Here is a 22,582-nt window from a genome sequence, read left to right as displayed (position 1 = left end):
GCAGTGAGCTATGATCATACCACTGTACTCCAGTATGGCCAGCAGGGCAAAAGCCTGAAGAAAAGAGAAAGAAATAAGGAAAGAGAGAAAGAGAGAGAGGAAAAAAGGAAAGAAAGAAAAAAAAGAAGAAAGAAAGAAAAGGAAAAGAAAGAGAAAGGGAGGGAGGAAAGGACAGGAGGAAAGGAAAGGAGAAAGAAAGAAAAGAAAGAAAAGAAAAGAAAGAAAAAGAAAGAAAAAAGAGTTTGCAAATCATAAATCCAAAAATGAACTGGTATACAGAATATATGAAGAAGTCTTATAAACCAATAATTTTTTTTTTTTTGAGATTGAGTCTCACTCTGTTGCCCAGGCTGGAGTGCAGTGGCATGATCTAGGCTCACTGCAACCTCCACCTCCCGGGTTCAAGTGATTCTCCAGCTTGAACCTCCCAAGTAGCTGGGACTACAGATGCCTGCGACCATGTCTGACTATTTTTTGTATTTTTAGTAGAGACAGGGTTTCACCATGCTGGCCAGGCTGGTCTCGAACTCCTGGCCTCAGGTGACCGACCCGCCTTGGCCTCCCAAAGTGCTGGGATTACAGGCATGAGCCACCATGCCCTGCCACAAACCAATAATTTTAAAAATTCAATTTAAAAATGAGCAAAGGATTTGATACAAATGGCTAATAAGCACATGAAAAGATGCTCACTGTTATTAGTCATCAGAGAAATGCAAATCAAAACTACAATGAGATACCACTTCACATGCACTATGATGGCTATAATTAAAAAGATAGACAATAACAAGTGTTAGCAAAGACGTACAGAAATTGGAACCTCCACATGTTGCTGGTGGTAATGTAAAATGGTGCAGCTGCTTTGGCAAGCAGCTTGGCAGTCCCTCAAAATGGGAAAGTTACCATATGACCTAGCAATTCCACTCCCAGGAATATAGCCAAGAGAGTTGAAAACTTAAGTTCACAAAACACTTGCACATGAATGTTCACAGCAACATTATTCATAATAGCCAAAAAGGGGAAAACACTCAAATGTTCATCAGTTGATGAAGAGATAAATAAATGTGGTATGTCCCTATAATGGAAGATTATTCTACCATAAAAAGGAATGAAGTAGTGATACACACGATAGTATGAATCAACCTTGAAAACATTATGCTAAGCCAGGCAAAAAGGCCACATATTGTATGATCCCGTTTATATGAAATATTCAGAATAGGTAAATCCACAGACAGAAAGCAGATTAGCAATTGCCTAGGGCTGGGGCTAGGGAAGGGGAATAGAATGGAAAATGGAGTGACAGCTAACAGGTATGGGGGTTTCTTTGGGTGATGAAAATGTTCTAAAGTTGATTTTGATGATGGTTGCTTAACGGTGAATATAGTAAAAAACACTGAATTGTATGATTTAAATTAGTTAAGTATAGGGTGTGTGAACTATATCTTAATCTCAATAAGGCTTCTTTTAAAAAGTATGAACATGCCATGATCCCTGCTACTTACTGGAAACCAATTAATTCTGTTATTCTTTGCCTCCAGGTCCCAATGCCAGGTGCCAGTGACCAGTGCTGATTATCTGATCCTGGCTGCAGAACACTGACTCAGGTCAAAGATGCTTCAATTATAAGCAAGAGGCCTCTTTCTACAACAGTCTTTGTCGTCTCGCACAGCTTCACACAGCAAGGATGAAGCTCCCTCTGCTACAGATAAGATTAAATTGTCTAACTTTCCTGGTATCAAAAATGCGTTTTTGAAACAGGCAAGAAAAAAAAAGCAGAAACTTACATATCCTTCTGAGTCAAGCTCAAGACGCCCTGCTGGCAAGTGAAGCAATTCTGTCTACTTCTGTAAATAACCTGAATGACAGCTGGGACTTCTACGACTGCATCAGTTCCCAAGGACCCTCAAACCCTAGCAAGGGTCAGGCATGTAGCATCACTATGCAGAACCCCAGAACCGAGTCTCTTTACTCTGAGGTAACAGGAAAATGTGCCTTGCCAGGGAGTGAGGAAGGTTTCTAAAAATCAGGCATTGGCCAGGAGTAAAATATCTTACTTTCCCATTTTCCTGGGGCCAAAGGCTAAAGAGAAAAGGTGAAGGAATTCTTGGCACAAGGAGAAAGTCAGGCCAGACGAGACTGCAGACTTAGAGAAGCGTGACTGCGAAGTGGTAAAGCTGTTTGTTTAATAAACACATCAGAATTGTGTAAATATGTGTTCCTTCAAAGTAGTAAGCTTGGGAAGCTGGACACGTAATTCTGATAATATTGCCATTCCTCAGAGTGTTTTCAAAAATGTCAACGTAAGACCTTCAGAGCCCATGACACATTGCACTCAAGATTCTCAAAGATAAGAAAACTTGGTTATTTGAAGATAGATTTGATTTTCTTACAAATACTCAAGAGTTTCTTAAAGAAAAGACTGGGGAGTAAGGTCAGTGACAACAGGATCCCATTTTTAGCCAGAAGCAAAGGAAAATGAAAAGCAGAAACTGGCTCTGAAGACAAGTGTTGCAACACCTTTGGGAAGAGGTTGCAGCCCTAGGACTACTACTTTGATGGGAGCCCTATGTGTGGGTTGTGCAAGTTCTGATATCTTCATTAAGCAATCACAGTCTCTACCTCCAGCACTCTGTTCCTGCGTTGGAAAGAGAGACCACCGGACACCTATTAGGAAAACAGGCAAAGCAATCAAAGCAACCTCAAGGTGCCTGGTACAGACAGAGTGATGCTTCATTAAATGGTCTATTATTTACCAAACATCCCATGCTAGCAGCTGTAGAGGATTTAAGAGAAATGGGACACTGGGTCCCTGCCCACAAGGAGTTCACATTCTTATCAGAAATAGTAAGAAAACAGCATAAGATCAAACACAAGCAAGTCTGTGGTTCAGAAGGCAGGGCTGCTTCCACCCCAGGGTGCTAGTCCTCTCAGTTCTACAGAGAACACACCAGCTGATTCCAGCTCCCCAGCTTCAGCACCCGATGTGCAAAGCCACAGTGCAGAGAAAGCAGGCAAGACCCACATATCAGAACTCCAGCCTCAGGTGGCTACCCAGCTAGTGGTGTGACCAAATCCATTACTTCAGTTATTCATCAGACAAAACAAAGACAGATTTAGGAAGAGGATGAAGATGTGAAATTAACTCACATATTAAGCTCACACTTAAAACTAGGAAATAACATTTGCTTGCCTAGAGGGCTGGCTGGGTTACAGGCCTATCCATTATGAGGCAAGAATCATTTGCAGTTTGCATTTCACAAGCACAGTAAATACCTATCTCAAGGAGTTCAAGGAACAGTCAGGAAGCTGGCCTTTGAAAATCGTGATGCACGGCCAGGCACGGTAGCTCATGCCTGAAATCCCAGCACTTTGGGAGGCTGAGATGGGTGGACCACAAGGTCAGGAGTTTGAGACCAGCCTGGCCAATATGGTGAAACCCCGTCTCTACTAAAAATACAAAAATTAGCTGGGCGTGGTGGCACACGCCTGTAGCCCCAGCTACTCAGGAGGCTGAGGCAGAAGAATCGCTTGAACCTGGGAGGCAGAGGTTGCAGTGAGCCAAGATACTGCCACTGCACTCCAGCCTGGGTGACAGAGTGAGACTCCGTCTAAAAAAAAAAAGAAAGAAAGAAAAGAAAAAGAAAGAAAAAGAAAATGGTGATGCAGCTCCTGTCTGAAGGGTAGGGAAGGAGGGAGGGTCCTGTCAAGCTCTGGCCTGGTTGGCTCTTTCAGTCCCTCTCTACCATCTCCCTTCTGCAACTTCAACTTCTTCCCAAGCACAATCACCATAGCTGTGCTGGCGGGTATGACTCTTCTGTGTAGGTCCCAGATGTGGCACTGGCATCATGGAGAGATGGAGTGGAATTAGGATTCAGGGCCTTGCAGTGAGGGATTAGAAGGCAAGATGAGGCCAAGTCCTCTCCCCGAGGCCCTCTCTCAACAGACAGCCATAAGGATGATGCCACCCATGTGTATATAGCTTCGTAGATTATAAAACGCTTTCACACAGATCTCATTTAAATTTTTACCTCCTGCTTTATGACCAACGAAGAAAGTGAGGGTCACAACGAAGTAAAGTTACAGAGCAGGGACTCAAAGCCAGGCCACCTGACTCCAAATTCAGCATTCTCTCCATGACATCCCTCATACTCAGTGCTGGGCACAGCACTGCAACAGTGAAGAAAGTGACCACAGACCTCATTTGTCATCTTATGGGTTTATTCCCTCAGCAAAGAGTCATTTAGTTAACGCCTCCTAGCTTCATCTGCCTCACCTGCAAAATGGGGATGCTAGTAACTACCGTACGGCTTGTCGTCAAGATAGGCAACACAGAAAAAATGCTGGGCCTGGTGCCTGCAATCAAAAGGTGCAGGCCCCAAGACACAGGCCCTACTAGTTCATTGCACAGAGGGGAACATACTTCCATGAAGCCATCAATGGGGCCACAAACACCAACCCGAGTCCTCACACTGTACTTGGTCTTTCTGCTTTCAGTCACAGGGCTCCCTGCTGCTGAAAATGCTGACCTCAGCATCTCAGCAGGAGGCCTTTCTGCTGCAGCACCACTCACCCAGTGCCCCCACCAGGCTTCCACACAGCGCTATGCTGTGGGTGAGCCCTGAGCTATGAGTAGAAACTAGCCCCTTGCTGAGGAAAGGGAAGGGAAGGGAAGGGCACACTCCTCTTTCCAACCTCCGTGGACTAGGCCACAATAAGGGAAAAAATCATAAGGCAAAGAAAGGCAGCAATCATGGAAGAACACAGGGATTTAACAGGTATGCCGTGTGACTGATTCTCAAAACCCTACAGCACTTCAAGGGGGGTATAGGAAAAGATTCCCCCAGTGCTCAGATACTGCCAAACCTTAAACTTCACTGGGAGGTAAGACTCTCTGGAACTATTCTTGACCAGTTAACTAATGCCTTCTGGTAAATGAGAGCTCCCTCACACATTATTTGTATTGACTCCTCACAAAGATCCCTCATGAAAAGTGAGATGAGAATTATTATCTCTGTTTTACAGATGAGGAAGCCAGACCAAGGGAGGTGAGATCATTTGTTCATTCCCAAACCCAGTCAGTCAGCATCAAACCTAGAAACCAAACCAAGATCTGTCTTCCTCCAGAGTCTCCACTCTCCTGATAGGGTGGAAGGCTGGAGAGAGAGAGAGCCAGAGCAGGGCAAAGCCTAAATGCCTGAGAAAGTGGGACTAGATGCACAAGGAAATTAATGGGCCAGCATCTGTTGTTCACAGAGGGTTCCCTTGCAAAATCGCCTTTAATCCTCTCAACAACATGGCTATTAATAATGCTACGATCCCCATCTTACAGGTGAGAAAACAGAGGTCAGGGACCACATGTCAGAGAAGCAAGCCCATCACCTGGGTCCTGAGGAGCCCTAGCTCTGGCAAGCCAGCTCCCATCTGTGAGCCTTGGTCTCTTACCCGAGTGACCTGCAGGGAGGACTCCATGACACGAGGAACACAGTGTGGCAGAAAGGGCAGGAGAGGTCCACATCCTAATTCTGCTGCTTACTTGCTGTTTGCTCTTGGGCAAGTCATTCAACGGCCCCACACCTTGGCTACCTGGTGTGTCAAATATCAGCAATGTTCACAAGGCTGCTGTGAGGATAAAAATCAGACCCTATGATGAAGTGCCGTATAGGCCGTCCCTGACCACGCAGGTGTTAGTGATTGTTTTCATGACTCCAAATCTAGGAACTGCACGCCCATCAGGCCGGAATCCCCCCGACATCGTTGTGCTCCTTAGCTCCTGCTTTATTTCCTCTTCTGAGCAACATTTAAGTCAAGAGACAATCAGGGGCTCCCACCTGGGCCAAGCAGAGAACAAGAGACAGCTGGTGGATTTCAAGTCGGCTGAGAAAGTCACACGTAAAGAAACCACCAAGCCTTGTGGGTAGTGTGCTGAGCTTTGAACTTTTTACCCCGGATCACCATGTAGAGGCAGGCTTCAGTCTTCTAGCTGCAGCAGAATCAGATCCTGACCATTAAAGTAGCCCCCTCTCTGTCCTTGGTGTTCCAAGGGAATTAACCACCCTTTATTGTCTAAATGATGATGGGGTATGGTCTAGGTCTAGGCCCTCCTATGGCCAGCAGGCTCATTTTCAGTTCATTTCTTCACCAGATCCACTGCAAAACCCTCTATGACCACTAAAGTCTTAGGCTATTCGGTGGGACAGATGCACTAGCTCAGTCTGGTAAGAACACCTAAAAAAATGGCTTTAGAAATTAAACTCCAATCCAAGCAAACTGTCCAGGAAGCTCTTCTAGTATGGCAGGAGGGGCCCATCACTATCCGATCCTCCATCCAGCCAGCTCTTCACCAGGTGCCCCAGAGCAAGCCGGCTGGTCTTCCCAAGCCTCAGTTTCTTCATCTACAGCTAAGGCTAACGACACCTACCTCACAGGACTGCTATCAGGCTGAAGCCCATCTTAAACCTCTGGCTCACAGCACAGTGCTTTCTAGGAGCCAGGGCCTGTGATAACACCTTTAGCCATTTTATTTCCTCTTCCACAGAGAAAGAGCAGATGCAGAAAGGGCTTGACCCAGTCACAGAGCCAGTGAAAGGCAAAGCTGGGACTGAATCCTAACCTGGAAAGTTCATATGCCAGTCCCCAGACCTTGGTTCCAATCACTAATCAAAAGCATGAATGTGAAGCCTGGCCAGAGAGACCCCCACCCCCACGCCCCCAAAAGGTTCTGCCGTCAGCTCCCCCACGGTCTCCTCTCTGGCTCTGCCCTTTGGTCATACCCTCCTCCGCTTGGTGTTTAGGCATCATCAGCCTGTGAGCCTGGACTCCCTTTCATGGCCTAGTACTTGAGCGTGGGCGCTTGAGTCAGAAGTCCAGGTGTGAATCCTGGCCCTGCCAATTACCAGGAGCACGGCCTCGTGCAAGCAATATAACCATTTCTAGCCTTGTTTCCTCACCTGTAAAATGAGGATTTTTTTTAACAGTATCTCCCTCGTGGGTTTATGGTAAAGATTAAATGGGAATTAGAGGAGATTACAGTCATGCATAGCTTAACAACAGGGATAAACAACAGGGTCCTGAAAAGTGCATTGTTAGGCAATTTCATCATTGTGTGAACACAGAGTGTACTTACACAGACCTAGATGGTACCGCCTACTACATACCTAGGTTATATGGGATCGCCTGTTGCTGCTAGGCCACAAACCTGTACAGCATGTGACTGTGCTGAATACTATAGGCAATTATAACACCAGTTGTATCTAAATATACAAAAGGTACAGTAAAAATACTGTATAAAAGCCAAAATACAGTACACCTGTAGAGGGCACTCACCATGAATGGAGCTTGCAGGACTGGAAGTTGCTCTGAGTGAGTCAGTAGTGATGAGTGAATGTGAAAGCCTACACTACCATACACTTTATAAATACTGTACATTCAGACTACATTGAATTTACTTATTTTTATTTTTTGAGACGGGGTCTCAGTCACCTAGAATGGAATAAAGTGGCACAATCTCGGCTTACTGCAATCTCCATCACCCAGGCTCAAGCGATTCTCCCACCTCAGCCTCCTGAGTAGCTGCAATCACAGGCGTGTGCCACCACGCCCAGCTAATTTTTTTGTATTTTTGGTAGAGACGAGGTTTCACCAGCTGGTCTCGAACTCCTGAGCTCAAGCAATCTGCCCACCTCGTCCTCCCAAAGTGCTAGGATTACAGGTGTGAGGCACGCCTGGCTACCAAATTTATTTTTAAAATAAAGTAATTGTGCTACAATGTTACAAAGGCACAATGACTACGATGTCACTAGGCAACAAGAATTTTTTAGCTCCATTATAATCTTATGGGACCACCGACTTTGATCTTGGCTGATGAACTGAAACACTGTTACTCAGCACAGGACCCTATATAGAAAGCCCACCTAGCTCAGCAATGTCAGCCAATGTCAGCTAGTAACAAAGGCAATAACCACTGTGCCTCCAGTTATAGTCAGAAAGACAGGGCAAGCTAACCACACAAAAACAAGAGAACTGAGGAAAGACCCACTGCATTTGTTAGCCAGCTCTGCTGATTCTCTCCTGCCCTACTACATCCGCTGGCCTGTGCCCTGGCTATTTCCATAAAATAAATGTGGCAATCTATGGTCAAATGATTTCTACAGGTTGGTATGTATGAAGAAAGCAATAAAGCATTTTATGAAATCAAGCAGGGGAGGGAGAGGTGATGGAAACTATCTTTTGGAAGATGTATTATGGCAAAAACCGTGATTACGTTTGCACCGACCTAATACTACACAAAGAAAATAATTGAAGAGATAATGAAAAGTTGACTCAATGCCCAGCTTGCTTTAAAGAGACAATCTTTTGTCATCACTGCCCCTGCTGTGCTTAGACCCTGTCCCTTGGTCAGATAGGAGATGCCCAACTTCAACCTGGAGTCATAGTTGTAACTGAGGTGGGTGGGAAGAAAACAGATTGGGAGACAGATGCTCTGCCCTACATCCCCATGCGGTTCGTCTCTCACTGTGTAACCCAGGGCAGGTCATGCTGGCGGGTCTGAAAAAGGAACAGACCCATATGGAGGTTTCTGATGTCCTCTCCAATCCCAACCTCATCATGTCTGTGATTCCTCATTCAGGGTCAATCAAAACCAGGCCATCTAACCTACTATTGTCCCACCTGGCTTTAATAACATCAATTAACTGATTCATTTGGCCAACCTAAAACACGCCAAAGCTTTCTCTACCCCACCACACTAGTACCAACCCATGGATCTCTAGGAAAAGATTTATTAAACACCTGTCTTTTACCAAATTCTAGCTGGCTGTCTCCACTTTGCCACATTCTAATTTAGAATTTTGGATGTTTTAATTTCACTCCCACCAGATAAAAATTCTGAAAAGAGCTTTAGAAAGATTCATCATTAATTTATATTTCAATAATTCAGAATTTGTGTAAGCCCACAGAGAAGTACAATTTTGCATTATCGTGAAAAAAGGACCAAGGGGCTAATTACTGACATAAAAGGGCAGCATTTTACCCATTTAAGCTGCTTTCACACCGTTTCAAAGCAGTCATTTAAATATAAACAGTGTTTCATTATACCCTGTTGTTATCTATTTACTGAAGAATATTCAAGGATCTCTTATTTTTAAAAATATTGGTCATTTATTTAAATTACATTAGAGTAAAATAATAAAACCACATATATTCAAAGATGGTTTTACGGGGGCAGGGGAGGATGTTCTTTGCATAAATTCCTGTATCCCTTTGTATTTTGAGTTAAACCAAGTTAGCACAAAGAGGGAATGTGTCTAATGGGACTATATTTTACACGTAATAAATGCTTTAAAAAGTACTTTATGAATGATTAAATAATGGCTATGTTAAACTACTCTTTTGTCATCTTCCCAGCTTTCATCCTATACTAATTTATATAATCAAAAAGCAGCGTTTTTATAGAAATGAGAAGTGCTTCCATTTTCATTATACCACAGTTTAATGTCGTGCCCTGACCCTTGAAAAACATGAATGCAGGGACCATCTGCTTGCGCGGCATTTCTGACCCCGACAAAAGCACGGCGAAGACATGGCTCATTGTGCTCCAACAATGTACCTTACACAAGGACCTGTGCTGGAGATTCCTCCTTGGATGTGCTTCCTAGAAAGTGCTGCTGTGAATGAGCGTGGCTGCTTCCCTTTGTCGAAAGGATAAAAACCCTGTGTGTCAGGATGTACTCTCTTTCGCCGCCGCTGCTGGGAAACCTTGAGGCCAATTCCATGTCCAGGTGTCAGCAATCAGTTCCCCTCGAGCACCCTGGCAAGTAGACTTTGCTTCCATTCCCAATTGTCCCACTTTCATCAAATTCTATTTTCTAAACCACCTCAGAGATTTCGGAAATAAGAAGGGCACAAACCCTAAACACCATAATAATAGCGAGATTTTACTGTGTGTGAAAATAAAACAGATAATAAGAACACGGGACATCAGAGACATACCGGATTGGATATTCTTCTTCCCCAACTAACAGGGACATAAAGTCAGTATTTGTCATGAAACCAGTCCGTAGCAAGCAAACGTTCCAAAATAAGACTCAGTTTTTGTATTAGGAACTTATTTACCTATTAGCTACCTGGAATGAATATTTCACTCAAAAGAAACATTAGTATCTAAGCACCTGGCACTGAAAGCAAGGGAGACAAGAATAAGTTTTGGTGCCTTTTATCTGGTCACTGGTGCAAAATAGATTCCAAAAATCTAGGGCTCAGGTTTGTGGACTTTCTACTCTAACCAGATGCTACTAACATCCCAGAGAGAGGCCAGACCCAATCCCCAAGACTTCCTTTTGTACAGCCTAAGATACAGAACACATGAGGTCACTCTGCAGAGTGAAATGACTGCTGAGGCAGTGAGATGTGGTGTGAGGTAAAAGAGTACAGGCTTAGTGAAGAATGATGTGGCAATAAACACGGATATTAAAAACGCACATACCCTCCAACCCGGAGAGTTTACTTCTGAGTTGTCGTCCCAGATAAACGTTTTCTTGCATGCACAAAGAAGCATACAAAAGGATATTCAATGCGGCATGATTTGAAACAGTAAAACTTTTGGAATTACCCTAAATGTTCATCACAAAGAAAACAAATAAACTGTGGTACATTCATACATGGAATATTTTACACCAACTATGAAGTTGTTAGATTTCTGCATACAGATATGGAAAGATCTGTAAGGTCTATTGAGAGGGAAAAAGGAGGCCATAGAATGCATGTTCCCACTTGCATGAAATTTAAAATATTCAAACTGTATTTATGTTTCAAAATGCACAGGTGATATATACATATGTACACACACGCTGTGAAAAACAATTCGGAAGGGACACACAGAACTGATCATTGTAATTAGAAGGAGTTGGGTAGGTAAAGGGGTTTGTTACTTTATCTGTATTGTTTTAATTATTTGAAACATTGTATTCATGTATTACTTGTGTCAATTTTGAGTGATGATTTATAGTAAGAATGCAAAATATGAAAACAAATCTAGCTGTTCTCCAACCCCACACTGTAGGTTTTCCTTCACAACAAGGCATGGGGAGCCACAGCAGCGGGCTGGAAGGCAGAAACACAGGGCTGCTGTGCTCTGCACAGGAGGTCTCAATCAATATTTGTTGAATAAAGCTGCCTCAATTTCCTCTCTTATAAATACGTGCCTTTATAGCTGTAAAAAAGTATCTGTGAGTCTATGTTATGCAGGAATCCCTGACGGACACAGGAAAAGGATTCAGAGTCAGCCCTCAGAAGATGAGCATGGCAGGGAAAGGGAAGGAGAAAGAGCATGAGCCTCTCGCCTGGCCCCTTTGAATCCCCAGGCAAAGCTAACCTAGGCCACCTCTTCCTGCCTTCCCTGGCTGGGCTCCTACAGGGCCAGCCAAGACCGGGCTCCCACCACACTCACTGAGCAGTCTGCACCTGCCTCCCCGCCCTCCCTCGGGTCAGCCCCTGATTCCCTCCAGCCTCACCTCGCGTTCACTCACTCAATAATTTCAACAGATGTCCTGTGATTTCTAAAACTACCACTCACCTAACAGGGAGGAAGGAAAAAATTAGCAAAAAAAATTGCTTTGAAGTTCTGGAGAAGAAAGTCATTTTCTCCAGCCCAGGCAGTGTCTGGGGCCCTGCTTAATTAAAGCCACCAAAGGAAGGCTTCGTCCTGCAAGGCCTGTGTCAACAATGCCCACCTCCACCTTTCCCCTAACTCACACACTCATGAGCATGAGCTCTCTCTTACTCTCTCAAACACACACACACACACACACAGAGGTGGCTGTGGAGCTCACTGATCAGTTCAGGCAGTTCCTCCTTCATCCCATCTTCAGCTATTCTGTTTCTTCCTCCATACCACCCATTTCCGGCTTTGCCTGCCCAGCCAAACACCCTTACAGCCCACAGGAACCCCAGCTGGGAGAATACCAATCTCACTTGAATTAAAAAAGGAAGACCCCCCCCCCCCTCCACCACTCTCCTTATTTCCATCACATGAGCAGACAGGACTTGCGGACCACATCCTGTAGCTGCATGGTGGGGATGCTAACATCTACTCCTGGATCAACTGCTAACCAGCCCTCTACCCTTGCTGGGGCAGGGACAGCCGCCGACACCCCTCCCTTCTGCACATCTGTCCACTCAACAGTAACAGTGCACATGGTCCCTCCCTGTACACCCCACCTCCAGAATTCTAGAACCTCTTCCATTCCTTTAGGAACTTTCTTTGGTGAGAAGCTGTTGGGGTCTGTTGGGGTGTGTCCCCACCGCCACTGGTATTTAACACCCAAGTGTCTCTACTGCTGGGCATGCTGTCCCCCTGTATTGGGTACTTTTCACATTTGTCAGACAGTTAAAAAGTAAACAAACACCAACGAGGAAGGTTAAAAAAAAAGAAAACTACCCACCAATCTGCTACAGAGGTCTCTGTTTCTGATGCAATCATTGTTAAAATACCGAACTTAAGCTGAGATTAAGAAAGAAATGCCGGCCGGGCGCGGTGGCTCACGCCTGTAATCCCAGCACTTTGGGAGGCCGAGGCGGGCGGATCACGAGGTCCGGAGATCGAGACCATCCTGGCTAGCACGGTGAAACCCCGTCTCTACTAAAAATACAAAAAATTAGCCGGGCGTGATGGCGGGCGCCTGTAGTCCCAGATACTCGGGAGGCTGAGGCAGGAGAATGGCGTGAACCCGGGAGGCGGAGCTTGCAGTGAGCCGAGATCGCGCCACTGCACTCCAGCCTGGGCGACAGAGCGAGACTCCGTCTCAAAAAAAAAAAAAAAAGAAAGAAAGAAATGCCTTGCTCTCACTAATAAGCGGGAGCTAAATGATAAGACCTTACGAACACAGAGGGAAACAACAGACACTGGGTCTACTTGAGTTGGGGGGTGGTGGGAGGAGAGAGAGGAACAGAAAAGATAACCATTGGGTACTAGGCTTAATACCTGGGTGATGAAATAATATGTACAACAAACCTGTGTGACATGTGTTTACCTATGTAACAAACCTTCACATGTACCCCCAAACCTAAAATAAATGCTAAAAACAAAATAAAGAAATGTGGGAGGAAGAGCATCAGGATAAATAGCTAATGCATGCAGGGCTTAATACCTAGGTGATGGGTTGATAGGTGCGGCAAACCACCGTGGCACAGATTTACCTATGTAACAAACCTGCACATCCTGCACATGTATCCTGGAACTTAAAATAAAATAAAATTTGAAAAAAAGAAAGAAATGCATGTCCCCACATGCCCTCCTCAAAATGAGCTGAGGAAGATGTACACATAGGCAACGTGAGGCTGACCTACTAGAGGTCAGTCAGACTCTGGCTCAGAAACCCCAGGGTGCAGGGCAGGGATAGAACGCTGGTGGCATCTTTTCAGCCCCCCCTTTCCAGCTGTGTCTGATGCCATTTCTACCCAGTGGACTCTTTGGTTAACTGAGTTTATAAATTGTACATACATATGCACTTTTTTTTCAGCTAAGCCAATTTGAGTGAGTTGTATTCCCACAATCTGTAACCCAAAGAGTTCTGGCTAATACTCTAAAATACCCAAATATCCTCACCCTAAGGTAGTCTCACTAGTGAAGGGTCTAGATGGGGAGGTTCGTTGTATAAGGTATGACTATAAAATAATGATATTCACATTGTAAAAAAACAAACCAAATGAGCAAGGACCCCCACTGGAATTCCTCTTAAGGAATTTTAATAGTAAAAAACCTAAATTCTTCTTTTTTTCCTTTATTTTTGAGACAGGGTCTCATTCTGTCACCCAGGCTAGAGTACAGTAACATAATCACAGCTCACTATAGTCTTGACCTCCCAGGCACAAGCAATCCCCCCACCTCAGCCTCCTGAGTAGCTGGGACCACAGGTGCACGCCACCACACCCAGCTAATTTTTTTTTTTTGGCGGCGGGGGGAGACATGGAATCTCACTATGTTGCCCATTCTGGTTTTGAACTCCTGGCTTCCAGCAATCCTCCCTGCTAAGCCTCCCAAAGTGCTGGGATTACAAGCATAAGCTACCATGCCCAGCCACAAATCTCAATTAAGAGCTGGATTTTATTTTGGAAAAGCCGTCAATACTCAATCAAGTAAAGCCTCTGTCAAAATGACATAAGGCTTAACAAAAGAGATATAATTATTTGTATAGCACATAGACTGTTTCACATTGTATCCTTAGGAAACCAGCTTTGGGTAAAGTTTTACTACACGAGTCCATCTACTCTGGTCATTTTGAGGCTCTCTCTCCTTCTACCACATTTTTTTGTTTTGTTTTGTTTTTTGAGATGGTGTCTTGCTCTGTCACCCAGGCTAGAGTGCAGTGTGGCTCGATCATAGTCCCCTACAGTCTCAAACTCCTGGGCTCAACCAAGACTCCTGCCTCAGCCTCCCACATAGCTGGGACTACAGGCACATACCACTATGACTGGCTCAATCAATTTTTATGTGAAAGGTGACAGTCACACATCCATCCAAATAGAATCATCTGCAATGTGGCTAATATACAACATTGAACACAGAAGACAGGTTTATAACTTACTGATTCAAAAAGCATCAAGTACTTGTCTTTCTTCTCTCTGTAATAGTTAAATTTGCCAAGAAAGAAAGATATACTCCTGAAGTTAAAGAGGAACTCTGCCAGGTGTTTCCTGGGATGTCATTACTAATGGACAAAAAGTCAGCCTCTCAGGCAAACATTAATCACTAGCCGATTGTTGATAATTAACTAATGATCTACGAGAATATACCATGGAGCCCTTGTATGGTCATTCATTTATTTATTCACTCATTTGACGTGCATTTCCTGATGTGCTTCCTGTGTGCCAGGCACAGGATTAAGTTCACAAGGCTATACACCCAAATCAGACTGCAGTCTCAGCCTCTAGGAACTCATATTCTAGTTCCATCCAAAGTCACTCAGCTAATCAGCCAAAGAGTCAGGCTGTCAGACCCCACAGCCCACGAGCAGACCATCACACTCCATGCCACTTCCCATAACAGTTATAAACCGGGGGAAAGGGGCTGGTGTCTGTACAGGAGAGTTGGACTGGGCACAGGGGTGTCCAGAGGGAAAGCAAGTATTCAGATGTAGGCAGGCGGGGAGTGGACAAGTATCAGAGAAGGCTGAAGGGAAGAAGCAGCATATGAGCTGTCTGAGAAGAATAGACAGAACCTAGGCCTACAGAAATAAGAAAGTTCAATTCCAACAGAACGACAACCACGCAAAGACACAGTCTTGATGATATACAGACCTAACCTCCACCATATAGGCTAAGCCCAAGGAGCCAGGTTATGAAATTGTGTTTCAGGTATATGGTTCACACCTCTAGGTGCAAAAGCCATGAGATGCCGAACTACGTGACCATGCAGATATAACGGACTTGATTTTTAAGCCCAGTTAACACTACACTCAGATCTCAGCCATGGAGGAAAGAAAGCAATCAAAGTAGACTGTCCCACAGCATTCCTGGCCACTGTAAGGCGTCTGGTGCCACAGGCAAGCATCCACAGCCCAGCACTGCTTCTCAGACAGGTCCCAGCACTCTTGCTACTCTGAGCCCAGGAACCAGAGCACAAAATTTCCTAGACTGCTCTGCTATGAAAGCCAACACTGTGGGCTCTTTTAAGCAGAGGTGCACAAGAAGGGCCGCAGACCCTAAGCTTTTCAGGAATAACACGTACACCTTCCCACTCATTCCCAGCTAAGGACCTGCAAGAAATCCACAAAGGGACCTGCCACCCAAGAAAATCTGAAACATGGCTCAGAGGAAGGAATGATGGTGGTGCTTCTCCTGGGAAAGTCATTCATTTGGTGCACATCAGCAATACTTATTTACTGAACATCTACTGTATACCCCTACCACTCCATCAGGCATGGTTGGGGGTTCAGAATGCTTCGCTATTAACTGTATTCTGAAGATGCTCTAGAGGATAAAGATGTGCATATAGGCCAGGCACGGTGGCTCAAGCCTGTAATTCCAGCACTTTGGGAGGCCGAGGCGGGCGGTTCACAAGGTCAGGAGATCGAGACCATCCTGGCTAACACGGTGAAACCCCATCTCTACTAAAAATACAAAAAAATTAGCCGGGCGTGTTGGCGCGCATCTGTAGTCCCAGCTACTCAGGAGGCTGAGGCAGGAGAAAGGTATGAACCCCGGAGGCGGAGCTTGCAGTGAGCCGAAATTGCACCGCAGCACTCCAGCCTGGGCAACAGAGCCTCAAAAAAAAAAGAAAAAACAAATAAACAAATAAAAAGCACCTGGTACATCAGGCACTTTGCTAGATAAGGGGATAGAGAGACATGGGCCATGGGCCTTCGCCTCCAGGCGCTTAGTGCTGGTTCAGAGATGGCTTAGAGGTGAGTGCAGCCATCAGTAGGGATCAAAGAAGGTCTGACTTGGCAGATGAAGATCTCCATTCTGGACATTTTTAATTTCAAGCAGTTCCACACTCCAGAGAAGTAAGAGGTAGCATCGGGAGGAAGAGTACCAGGAACAGATTACACAGACTCAAAACTGTTCAACCATGTCGGTTTGCTTATAAGAAACTGAATGATATGAAATAAAGCATTTTTCATCACAGTGAAGTATGATATTGTAATCATCCCCACTCTGACACTTGATACAGAGGCATTCCCCTCCTCTGTGCTAAAAAAAAATAATAATAAAATCAATGGTATTTGCTTTCAGTAAATGGAACTGAGGAAATACTGCTATTGACTGAACTAGGAGGGCTATTACTGTGGGAACTGAGTTGCACTGTTTCCATGACTCCAGCCTCCACTAGCCCTGCAAGTCCATAAATGAAAGCTGCATAGAAACTTGAGAGTGTTTATATTTTTAAAAAAATAAAGAACAAAAACTATCCCTGGGAAAACTTCTGCCCCCCAAGGTAGTCTCCAAATCCCAAAACTAGCTGAGTTACATACTATCCAGAACAAAGACACATTGGATCAATGGGGATGGCCACGTTTCTTACCCAAAAAAAGTCATAATTTTACTAGGTAACTGGTAACAGGCAGAAACATCACACATAAAGCTGGCCCTGAATCTCACTGTATCGCTCAACATGCATCTTTCCCATGGAGCTATCAGGCAAAGAAAACCAGCAGCTTCCAGATACATGCAGCCTTGCAACTCATTTCAGCGTCTGCCCTTTGATTTTACCATTCACATTAAATGAAAGGTATTTACTACAGATGAAAAATAAGCTTCGTTCAGCTGCCTCTAAACCAATCCCAAAAATAGAGCAATCACTCTAGTACAAATTGGGTCAAATGTATTAAAAAAAAAAAAAAAAAAAAAAAACCAGCTCCCTCATGGGAGGGCCAACATGGCATGGGACCTTGCTTAGAGTCAGAAGGAACTCCACAAAGATCTTCCCTTCCCACAGTGGGAAAGGAAGTATTTAAAGAGTCAAGCAGAGTAAAAATTCATCTGGCCATGTGACCATCCAAGTGAAAGCAAGACACAAAGTTGAATGCCATGAGTTTCAGAATACTATGTGAAGAGGTCAAAGGAATATACGTTGGCTTTTAGAAAGGCCCGCCAAATTAACACACTGCCAAATCCCCCCCCACAAAAAAAAAAAAAAAGTTCAAAGCTTAAGAATAGTCAAGAAAAGATTCACTGGAGAAGGGGTGCAAAAGGGAAAGATAAATCCATTTCCTGTATTTTATTTCCTGACTTCTTAGCTGAGAAATCCAAATGGTCTGACAGTGCCTATATCAGTGCCCTGAATTTCCCTGGGAAAAATTCAGAATATTAATTGGCTTACACATGCAGCTACATTAATTATTCCATTGATCTGAATTAATCTGCCTTTCTGAAAGGTATTTATTTTCTAAGTTTGTTTAATCATGTTCTCTTGAGCTACGAAAAGTAACAATCTGGGTCACCATCCACGTCGTTAAATTTGGTAACAAGGCTAACACCATCTGTGGCCTAGACTACGATGATCTATCTCCATTGATGGGAGGCTTTCCACCACTTCTGCTTTTTCTTTAAAACAATTATCTAATGTCACATGTCTACAAAGAAATCAAAAGCTACATAAAATGTCCAAAGTTACACAAATGATCTCTGGCATTGTCCAAATATATACTACCAGCGTTTATGTGGTTATCCAACTCCCATTTATAGTTGTATTTTCAGCATCAATTCCCAAAATTTTTAGAAAATTCTCTAGATATCAAACTACTAAAGCCCACATACAAATAGACATCACATTACATCTGAAATGTGCCACAACATTTTAAATGTAACATGAAATCCTGTACATAAATCGTTAAGGCTTATTCACAAGAGCATAATTTCACTATCTTCAGAAGCCAGCAGAGCTCTCCCACACAAGGGAGAGCCTAGTGTGTTTGCCTTTACAACGCTCGCTCAGTTAGGAACATCCAGCCCTGCTAAAATAGAGCTTCAACATGAGAAGCCAAAAACAAACGGAACCAGCTAAGAGAAGAGAAGAAAAACAATAGAGTTTCCTGTTATCCAGAATGGGCTCCCCTTCATCTCCCATTCTGCATGGCTTCTGATTGCAAAGAACCAATCCTTGCAAGAAGGATGCTGCAGCACCAGAAAAATCCTGAAATGGCTTCTGAATCATCAAAGAAAGATTGCAGAATGTCAGAGGTAAAAACGATACTAGCAATCTTCTTACCCAATCCTCCTAATTGCCAGGTGGCTGCACAGCAATGCAGAAAGGTATAAGAAATGACCCCAAATACAGCTAGTTGACAGGTGAGTGGGACAAGATCCTAGTCCCAGTCTAGTACTCTTTAGTGTTTTTTTTTTAAAAAAAACTATATCAACCTTTCCCAAAGGAAGTTCCATGGACCACTGGTTCCATGATGTTAAAGTCTTTTGCCAAAAAAAAAAAAAAAAATGTTTAAAGAATTCATGACTGATTACTTTTAGGGACTAGCTGAGTTAAACAAAAGGAAACCTGTTTTTTAACTGCAGAACTTCCCAAAGCTTTTACTAAGCTAATGTGCACTATAAATCTTTAAGAAGGCAGCAAAGTATATGGAAGCTTCCTGATTTATTTAACCATACAATCATTTTCTCTTGGAGCATTTCATAGGACGTGGAGTAGAAACTTTAATATTATATCATGTATTCAATAATATCATGTATTATTCTCCAAATTATGCTCTATGTAGATTTATTAGTTTTGTTATATTCTACTTCTCTAAAAATAGTTCATGTACAAAGTCTACGATAATTCTCTACTTACCAGAACAACTGACCAAAGTACCCACCACTCCCAAGAACACTAGATTAAAAAAAAAAAAAAAAAGAAAAGAAAAAAGCTAATATTATCAGGAAAAGAATGGTAGCAAAAACTTATGTGGAGATAACAGTTACTTTAAAATCTGCTCCAAATCTCTTCCATAAAAATTCCATATCTATTTATAAAAGATTCATGACTTTAAATACTTTCAGTCAGTATAAATTTGAGAATACAGGTTAAAACAAACAAACAAACAAAAAACCACTGTTGCAAAGCTCCAAGAAACACGACATGCATAGCTATAAACTTCAACCACCCAGAAGGCCAGCTGCCAGTTTAAGTATAGAAGCAAATGATAACCATATACCAGGACCAGCAGGAACTCTAAGGACACTTACCAAGTTATGATTTGTTGAATTAGAATCATCTTCAGGGAATGGGATGTAAATAGCTAAGGCCACACAATTGGCAAAAATAGCCAATAATATAAATATGTCAAATGGTCTGAAAAAATGTGTTAAGGTATATATGTGTTATGGAAACATAAACCATGTCCCTCATCACACTCCCGATCACACCACTTTCAAAGCACTTTTAAAAGGAAAATGACATACACAAATCCTATTTCGGCTGACTGCTGTGACTGCTAGGTTTTCGGCAGAAGTAATCATCGGTGGTCATCTCACAGTGGAGCCTCCTACCAAATGACCTCTCCGTGTCCTTTTCTTCTGTTGCAAGGATCATGTTACACTCATTCTTTGGCTGCACACTGCATATTAAAACCTAAAAGTACATCCAATTAGGGCACTGTGTGAACCAGGTTTCTGCTTCTTACAGGTTTAAAAGTGACAAGAGCCTTACTAAGTTCCTGGCTGTGGTAGACACAGAGAAATCATCATGGGATAAATGTCTTCCGCAGATCCTTGCCTCCATGTGTTAGAGCCATTTTCTCAGGGGCTATTCTTGGCAGGGTCAGCCTAAATCGCCTGTCTGGACTGGGCCAGGCCAAGCCACCAGGACCTTCTCATTCTACCTATAACTTTCCCATGGCATATTCCAATACCTCAGATGTGATCAGCAGCGAGCCAGGCTTCAGCTCCCGCCTCTGCTTTCTCTGCTAGAGGAATCGATGGCTATAACTGTTTCAGATTAGAGCCGGACTGAAGCTCAGTTTATAATATGCTGTTACTGTGCTCAATTTGTAAACAAATTAAATTAAAAAGCCATAAGAAATCAGCACCAGACACGTTCAAAGTAGGCTTTAACATTTCTCAATCTCGGTGGTCTGTCTGGAAGAATCACTTTGAGATCAGCCTTCAAGAGATACTTACCTAACATTCTGGTGTTATTAAGAGACATTGTCAAAACTGGCAATACAAAATTTGACATCTGCCAAAATGATTGTTTTTCTTCTTTGGGTTTTCAGCCTTTCCAAATACAAGGTTTTGTGAGCATCAGCCTCATCTGCAATTCCTGGGCTTAATTTTACCACAGTGCTTCGCCTATACACTCACCCACAAGAGGCAAGGCCATGGTTTAACTAAACACTTCAAGGTACTTAAAACTGGAGCATACGAACAGACTATTCTCCATTCATCCTGACACACTTCTGGGAAATCCAAAAATGCCACAGGAAACAAATACTCTTTACCTCTCTAGAGATATCTTTTTTTTTTTTTTTTTTTTTTTTGAGATGGGGTCTCACTGTCACCAAGGCTGGAGTGCACTGGCGCAATCTCAACTTGCTGCAACCTCCGCCTCCCAGGCTCAAGCCAGCCATCCTCCCACCTCAGTCTCCCAGGTAGCTGGAACTATAGTCATGTGCCACCACGCCGGCTAATTTTTTTTTTTTTTTTTTAAGTAGAGACAGGGGTTTTGCCATGTTGCCCAGGCTGGTCTTGAACTCCTGGACTCAAGCAATCTGCTCACTTCTGGACTCGCAATCTGCTCACCTCAGCCTCCCAAAGTGCTGGAATTACAGGCGTGAGCCACTGTGCCCGGCCTCTGGAGAGATCTTGAGTTTCATAAAACCTTCATCTTCGAAGAGCTTTCATAACTCAACGAAAAAAGGCAATGAATAACATTATTCCCTTACTAATTTTGATGGGTTTATTTTTTTAAGCCAGTCAGCTTTAATTCACATTGGTTCTCTCAACTCATCTAACATTATAAAATATTTTTCACCCAGGGATCCAACTTTCAGATAGCCCACCTTAAGACTTCAGAATTCCCTTTCCATTTTTCCTTTTTGTAGGTCCCCACTGAAATCTAAAGTCAAGGGCCCCAATGTTGTTCTCCATAGAAACACAATAGCCTCTTCCCTCCCTCTTTCTTCCATTCTTCATTTTCAATTTCCCAATACCTAAGTAATAGGTATTCTTCCTTTTCAATTTCCCAATACCTAAATGATAAACCAGCACATCTGAGAAATACTAACACTGTTCAGGAAGACTAAATATAAGCTGTATTTTTTTTTTCTTTATGTTGGTCCAGTTTTGGTCTCCAGGTACAAGTGGATACCATCTCACTGCCATAAGATTTTCACAAGTGAAGCAGAACAGAGCAATAGAGAAATAGATGGGTCTGATCCTAACAATTCCTTCTGATAAGGAGAGCATCCCTCACTCCTCCAGGGGGCAGGACACTCTGTCATGCCTGTCTGTAAAAACAAATGACCCTTGACCCTTGCTCTCCCACTGTGGATGGGGCCTTGACAGAGCTGCCCGGGGTGGAAAGGATTTCTATAGCATGCTCCCTGAATTAGAAGGAAACTGTCATTAAAAAAAAAAAAAAATCATATATCGCTTAAGGGTCTATCTATTTTACAAACTGTCCCATTTGTAAACAAGCTTCTCCCTGAATTGGCAGCCACATCCCCTAATTCCTGTACACATGTGTCTGGCAACTGGGAAAGGGAGACAGCAGCGTGATCCAGGAATTCACTCTGCATGCAAAACTTGCTATGTACACATTACTGTGCACAAACAGAAACAGCATCAGGCCTCCCACCTACTCCACACAAAAGGAGTGACCCCACAAAGAGGTCTCTGCTTACTCAGAGTCATGTCAAGCCAGTCTGAGGTCTTCCTGGCAAGGTACAGCCATTGTCATGACTCTAGCAATGCCACTGGGCCACATGCTGGCTTACCGAGCTCCCTCCTCGTTCTCAGACTAGAGAACTTCAAAAGAAAATGCACACACACAACCCCAGCTATGTGAGAGACACCATAACTCACTCTAGAGAAGGGACATCTGCTGCAAAATGAAAAAGCACATGAGAACCCCTCAAATCCTACCCTAGCATTTGGC

The 22,582-nt window shown here is 43.5% G+C and overlaps 1 protein-coding gene across 6 annotated transcripts in view; it reads right to left on the bottom strand.

Annotated features, from left to right (window-relative positions):
• CACNA1D (calcium voltage-gated channel subunit alpha1 D) overlaps nucleotides 1–22,582 on the bottom strand; it is a 319,566-nt gene that overhangs the window by 292,796 nt on the left and 4,188 nt on the right. For all 6 annotated transcript variants that reach the window (XM_003818729.6, XM_003818731.6, XM_003818730.7 and 3 more), the window contains exon 3: nucleotides 19,672–19,777. In XM_003818729.6, the coding sequence (XP_003818777.1) occupies nucleotides 19,672–19,777 (106 nt within the window). The remainder of the gene's footprint in view (nucleotides 1–19,671; nucleotides 19,778–22,582) is intronic.

This window comes from Pan paniscus, chromosome 2, assembly GCF_029289425.2.
Source record: "Pan paniscus chromosome 2, NHGRI_mPanPan1-v2.0_pri, whole genome shotgun sequence".
NCBI classification, from domain to species: Eukaryota; Metazoa; Chordata; class Mammalia; order Primates; family Hominidae; genus Pan; species Pan paniscus.
This window is presented reverse-complemented; position numbering and strand designations above follow the sequence as displayed.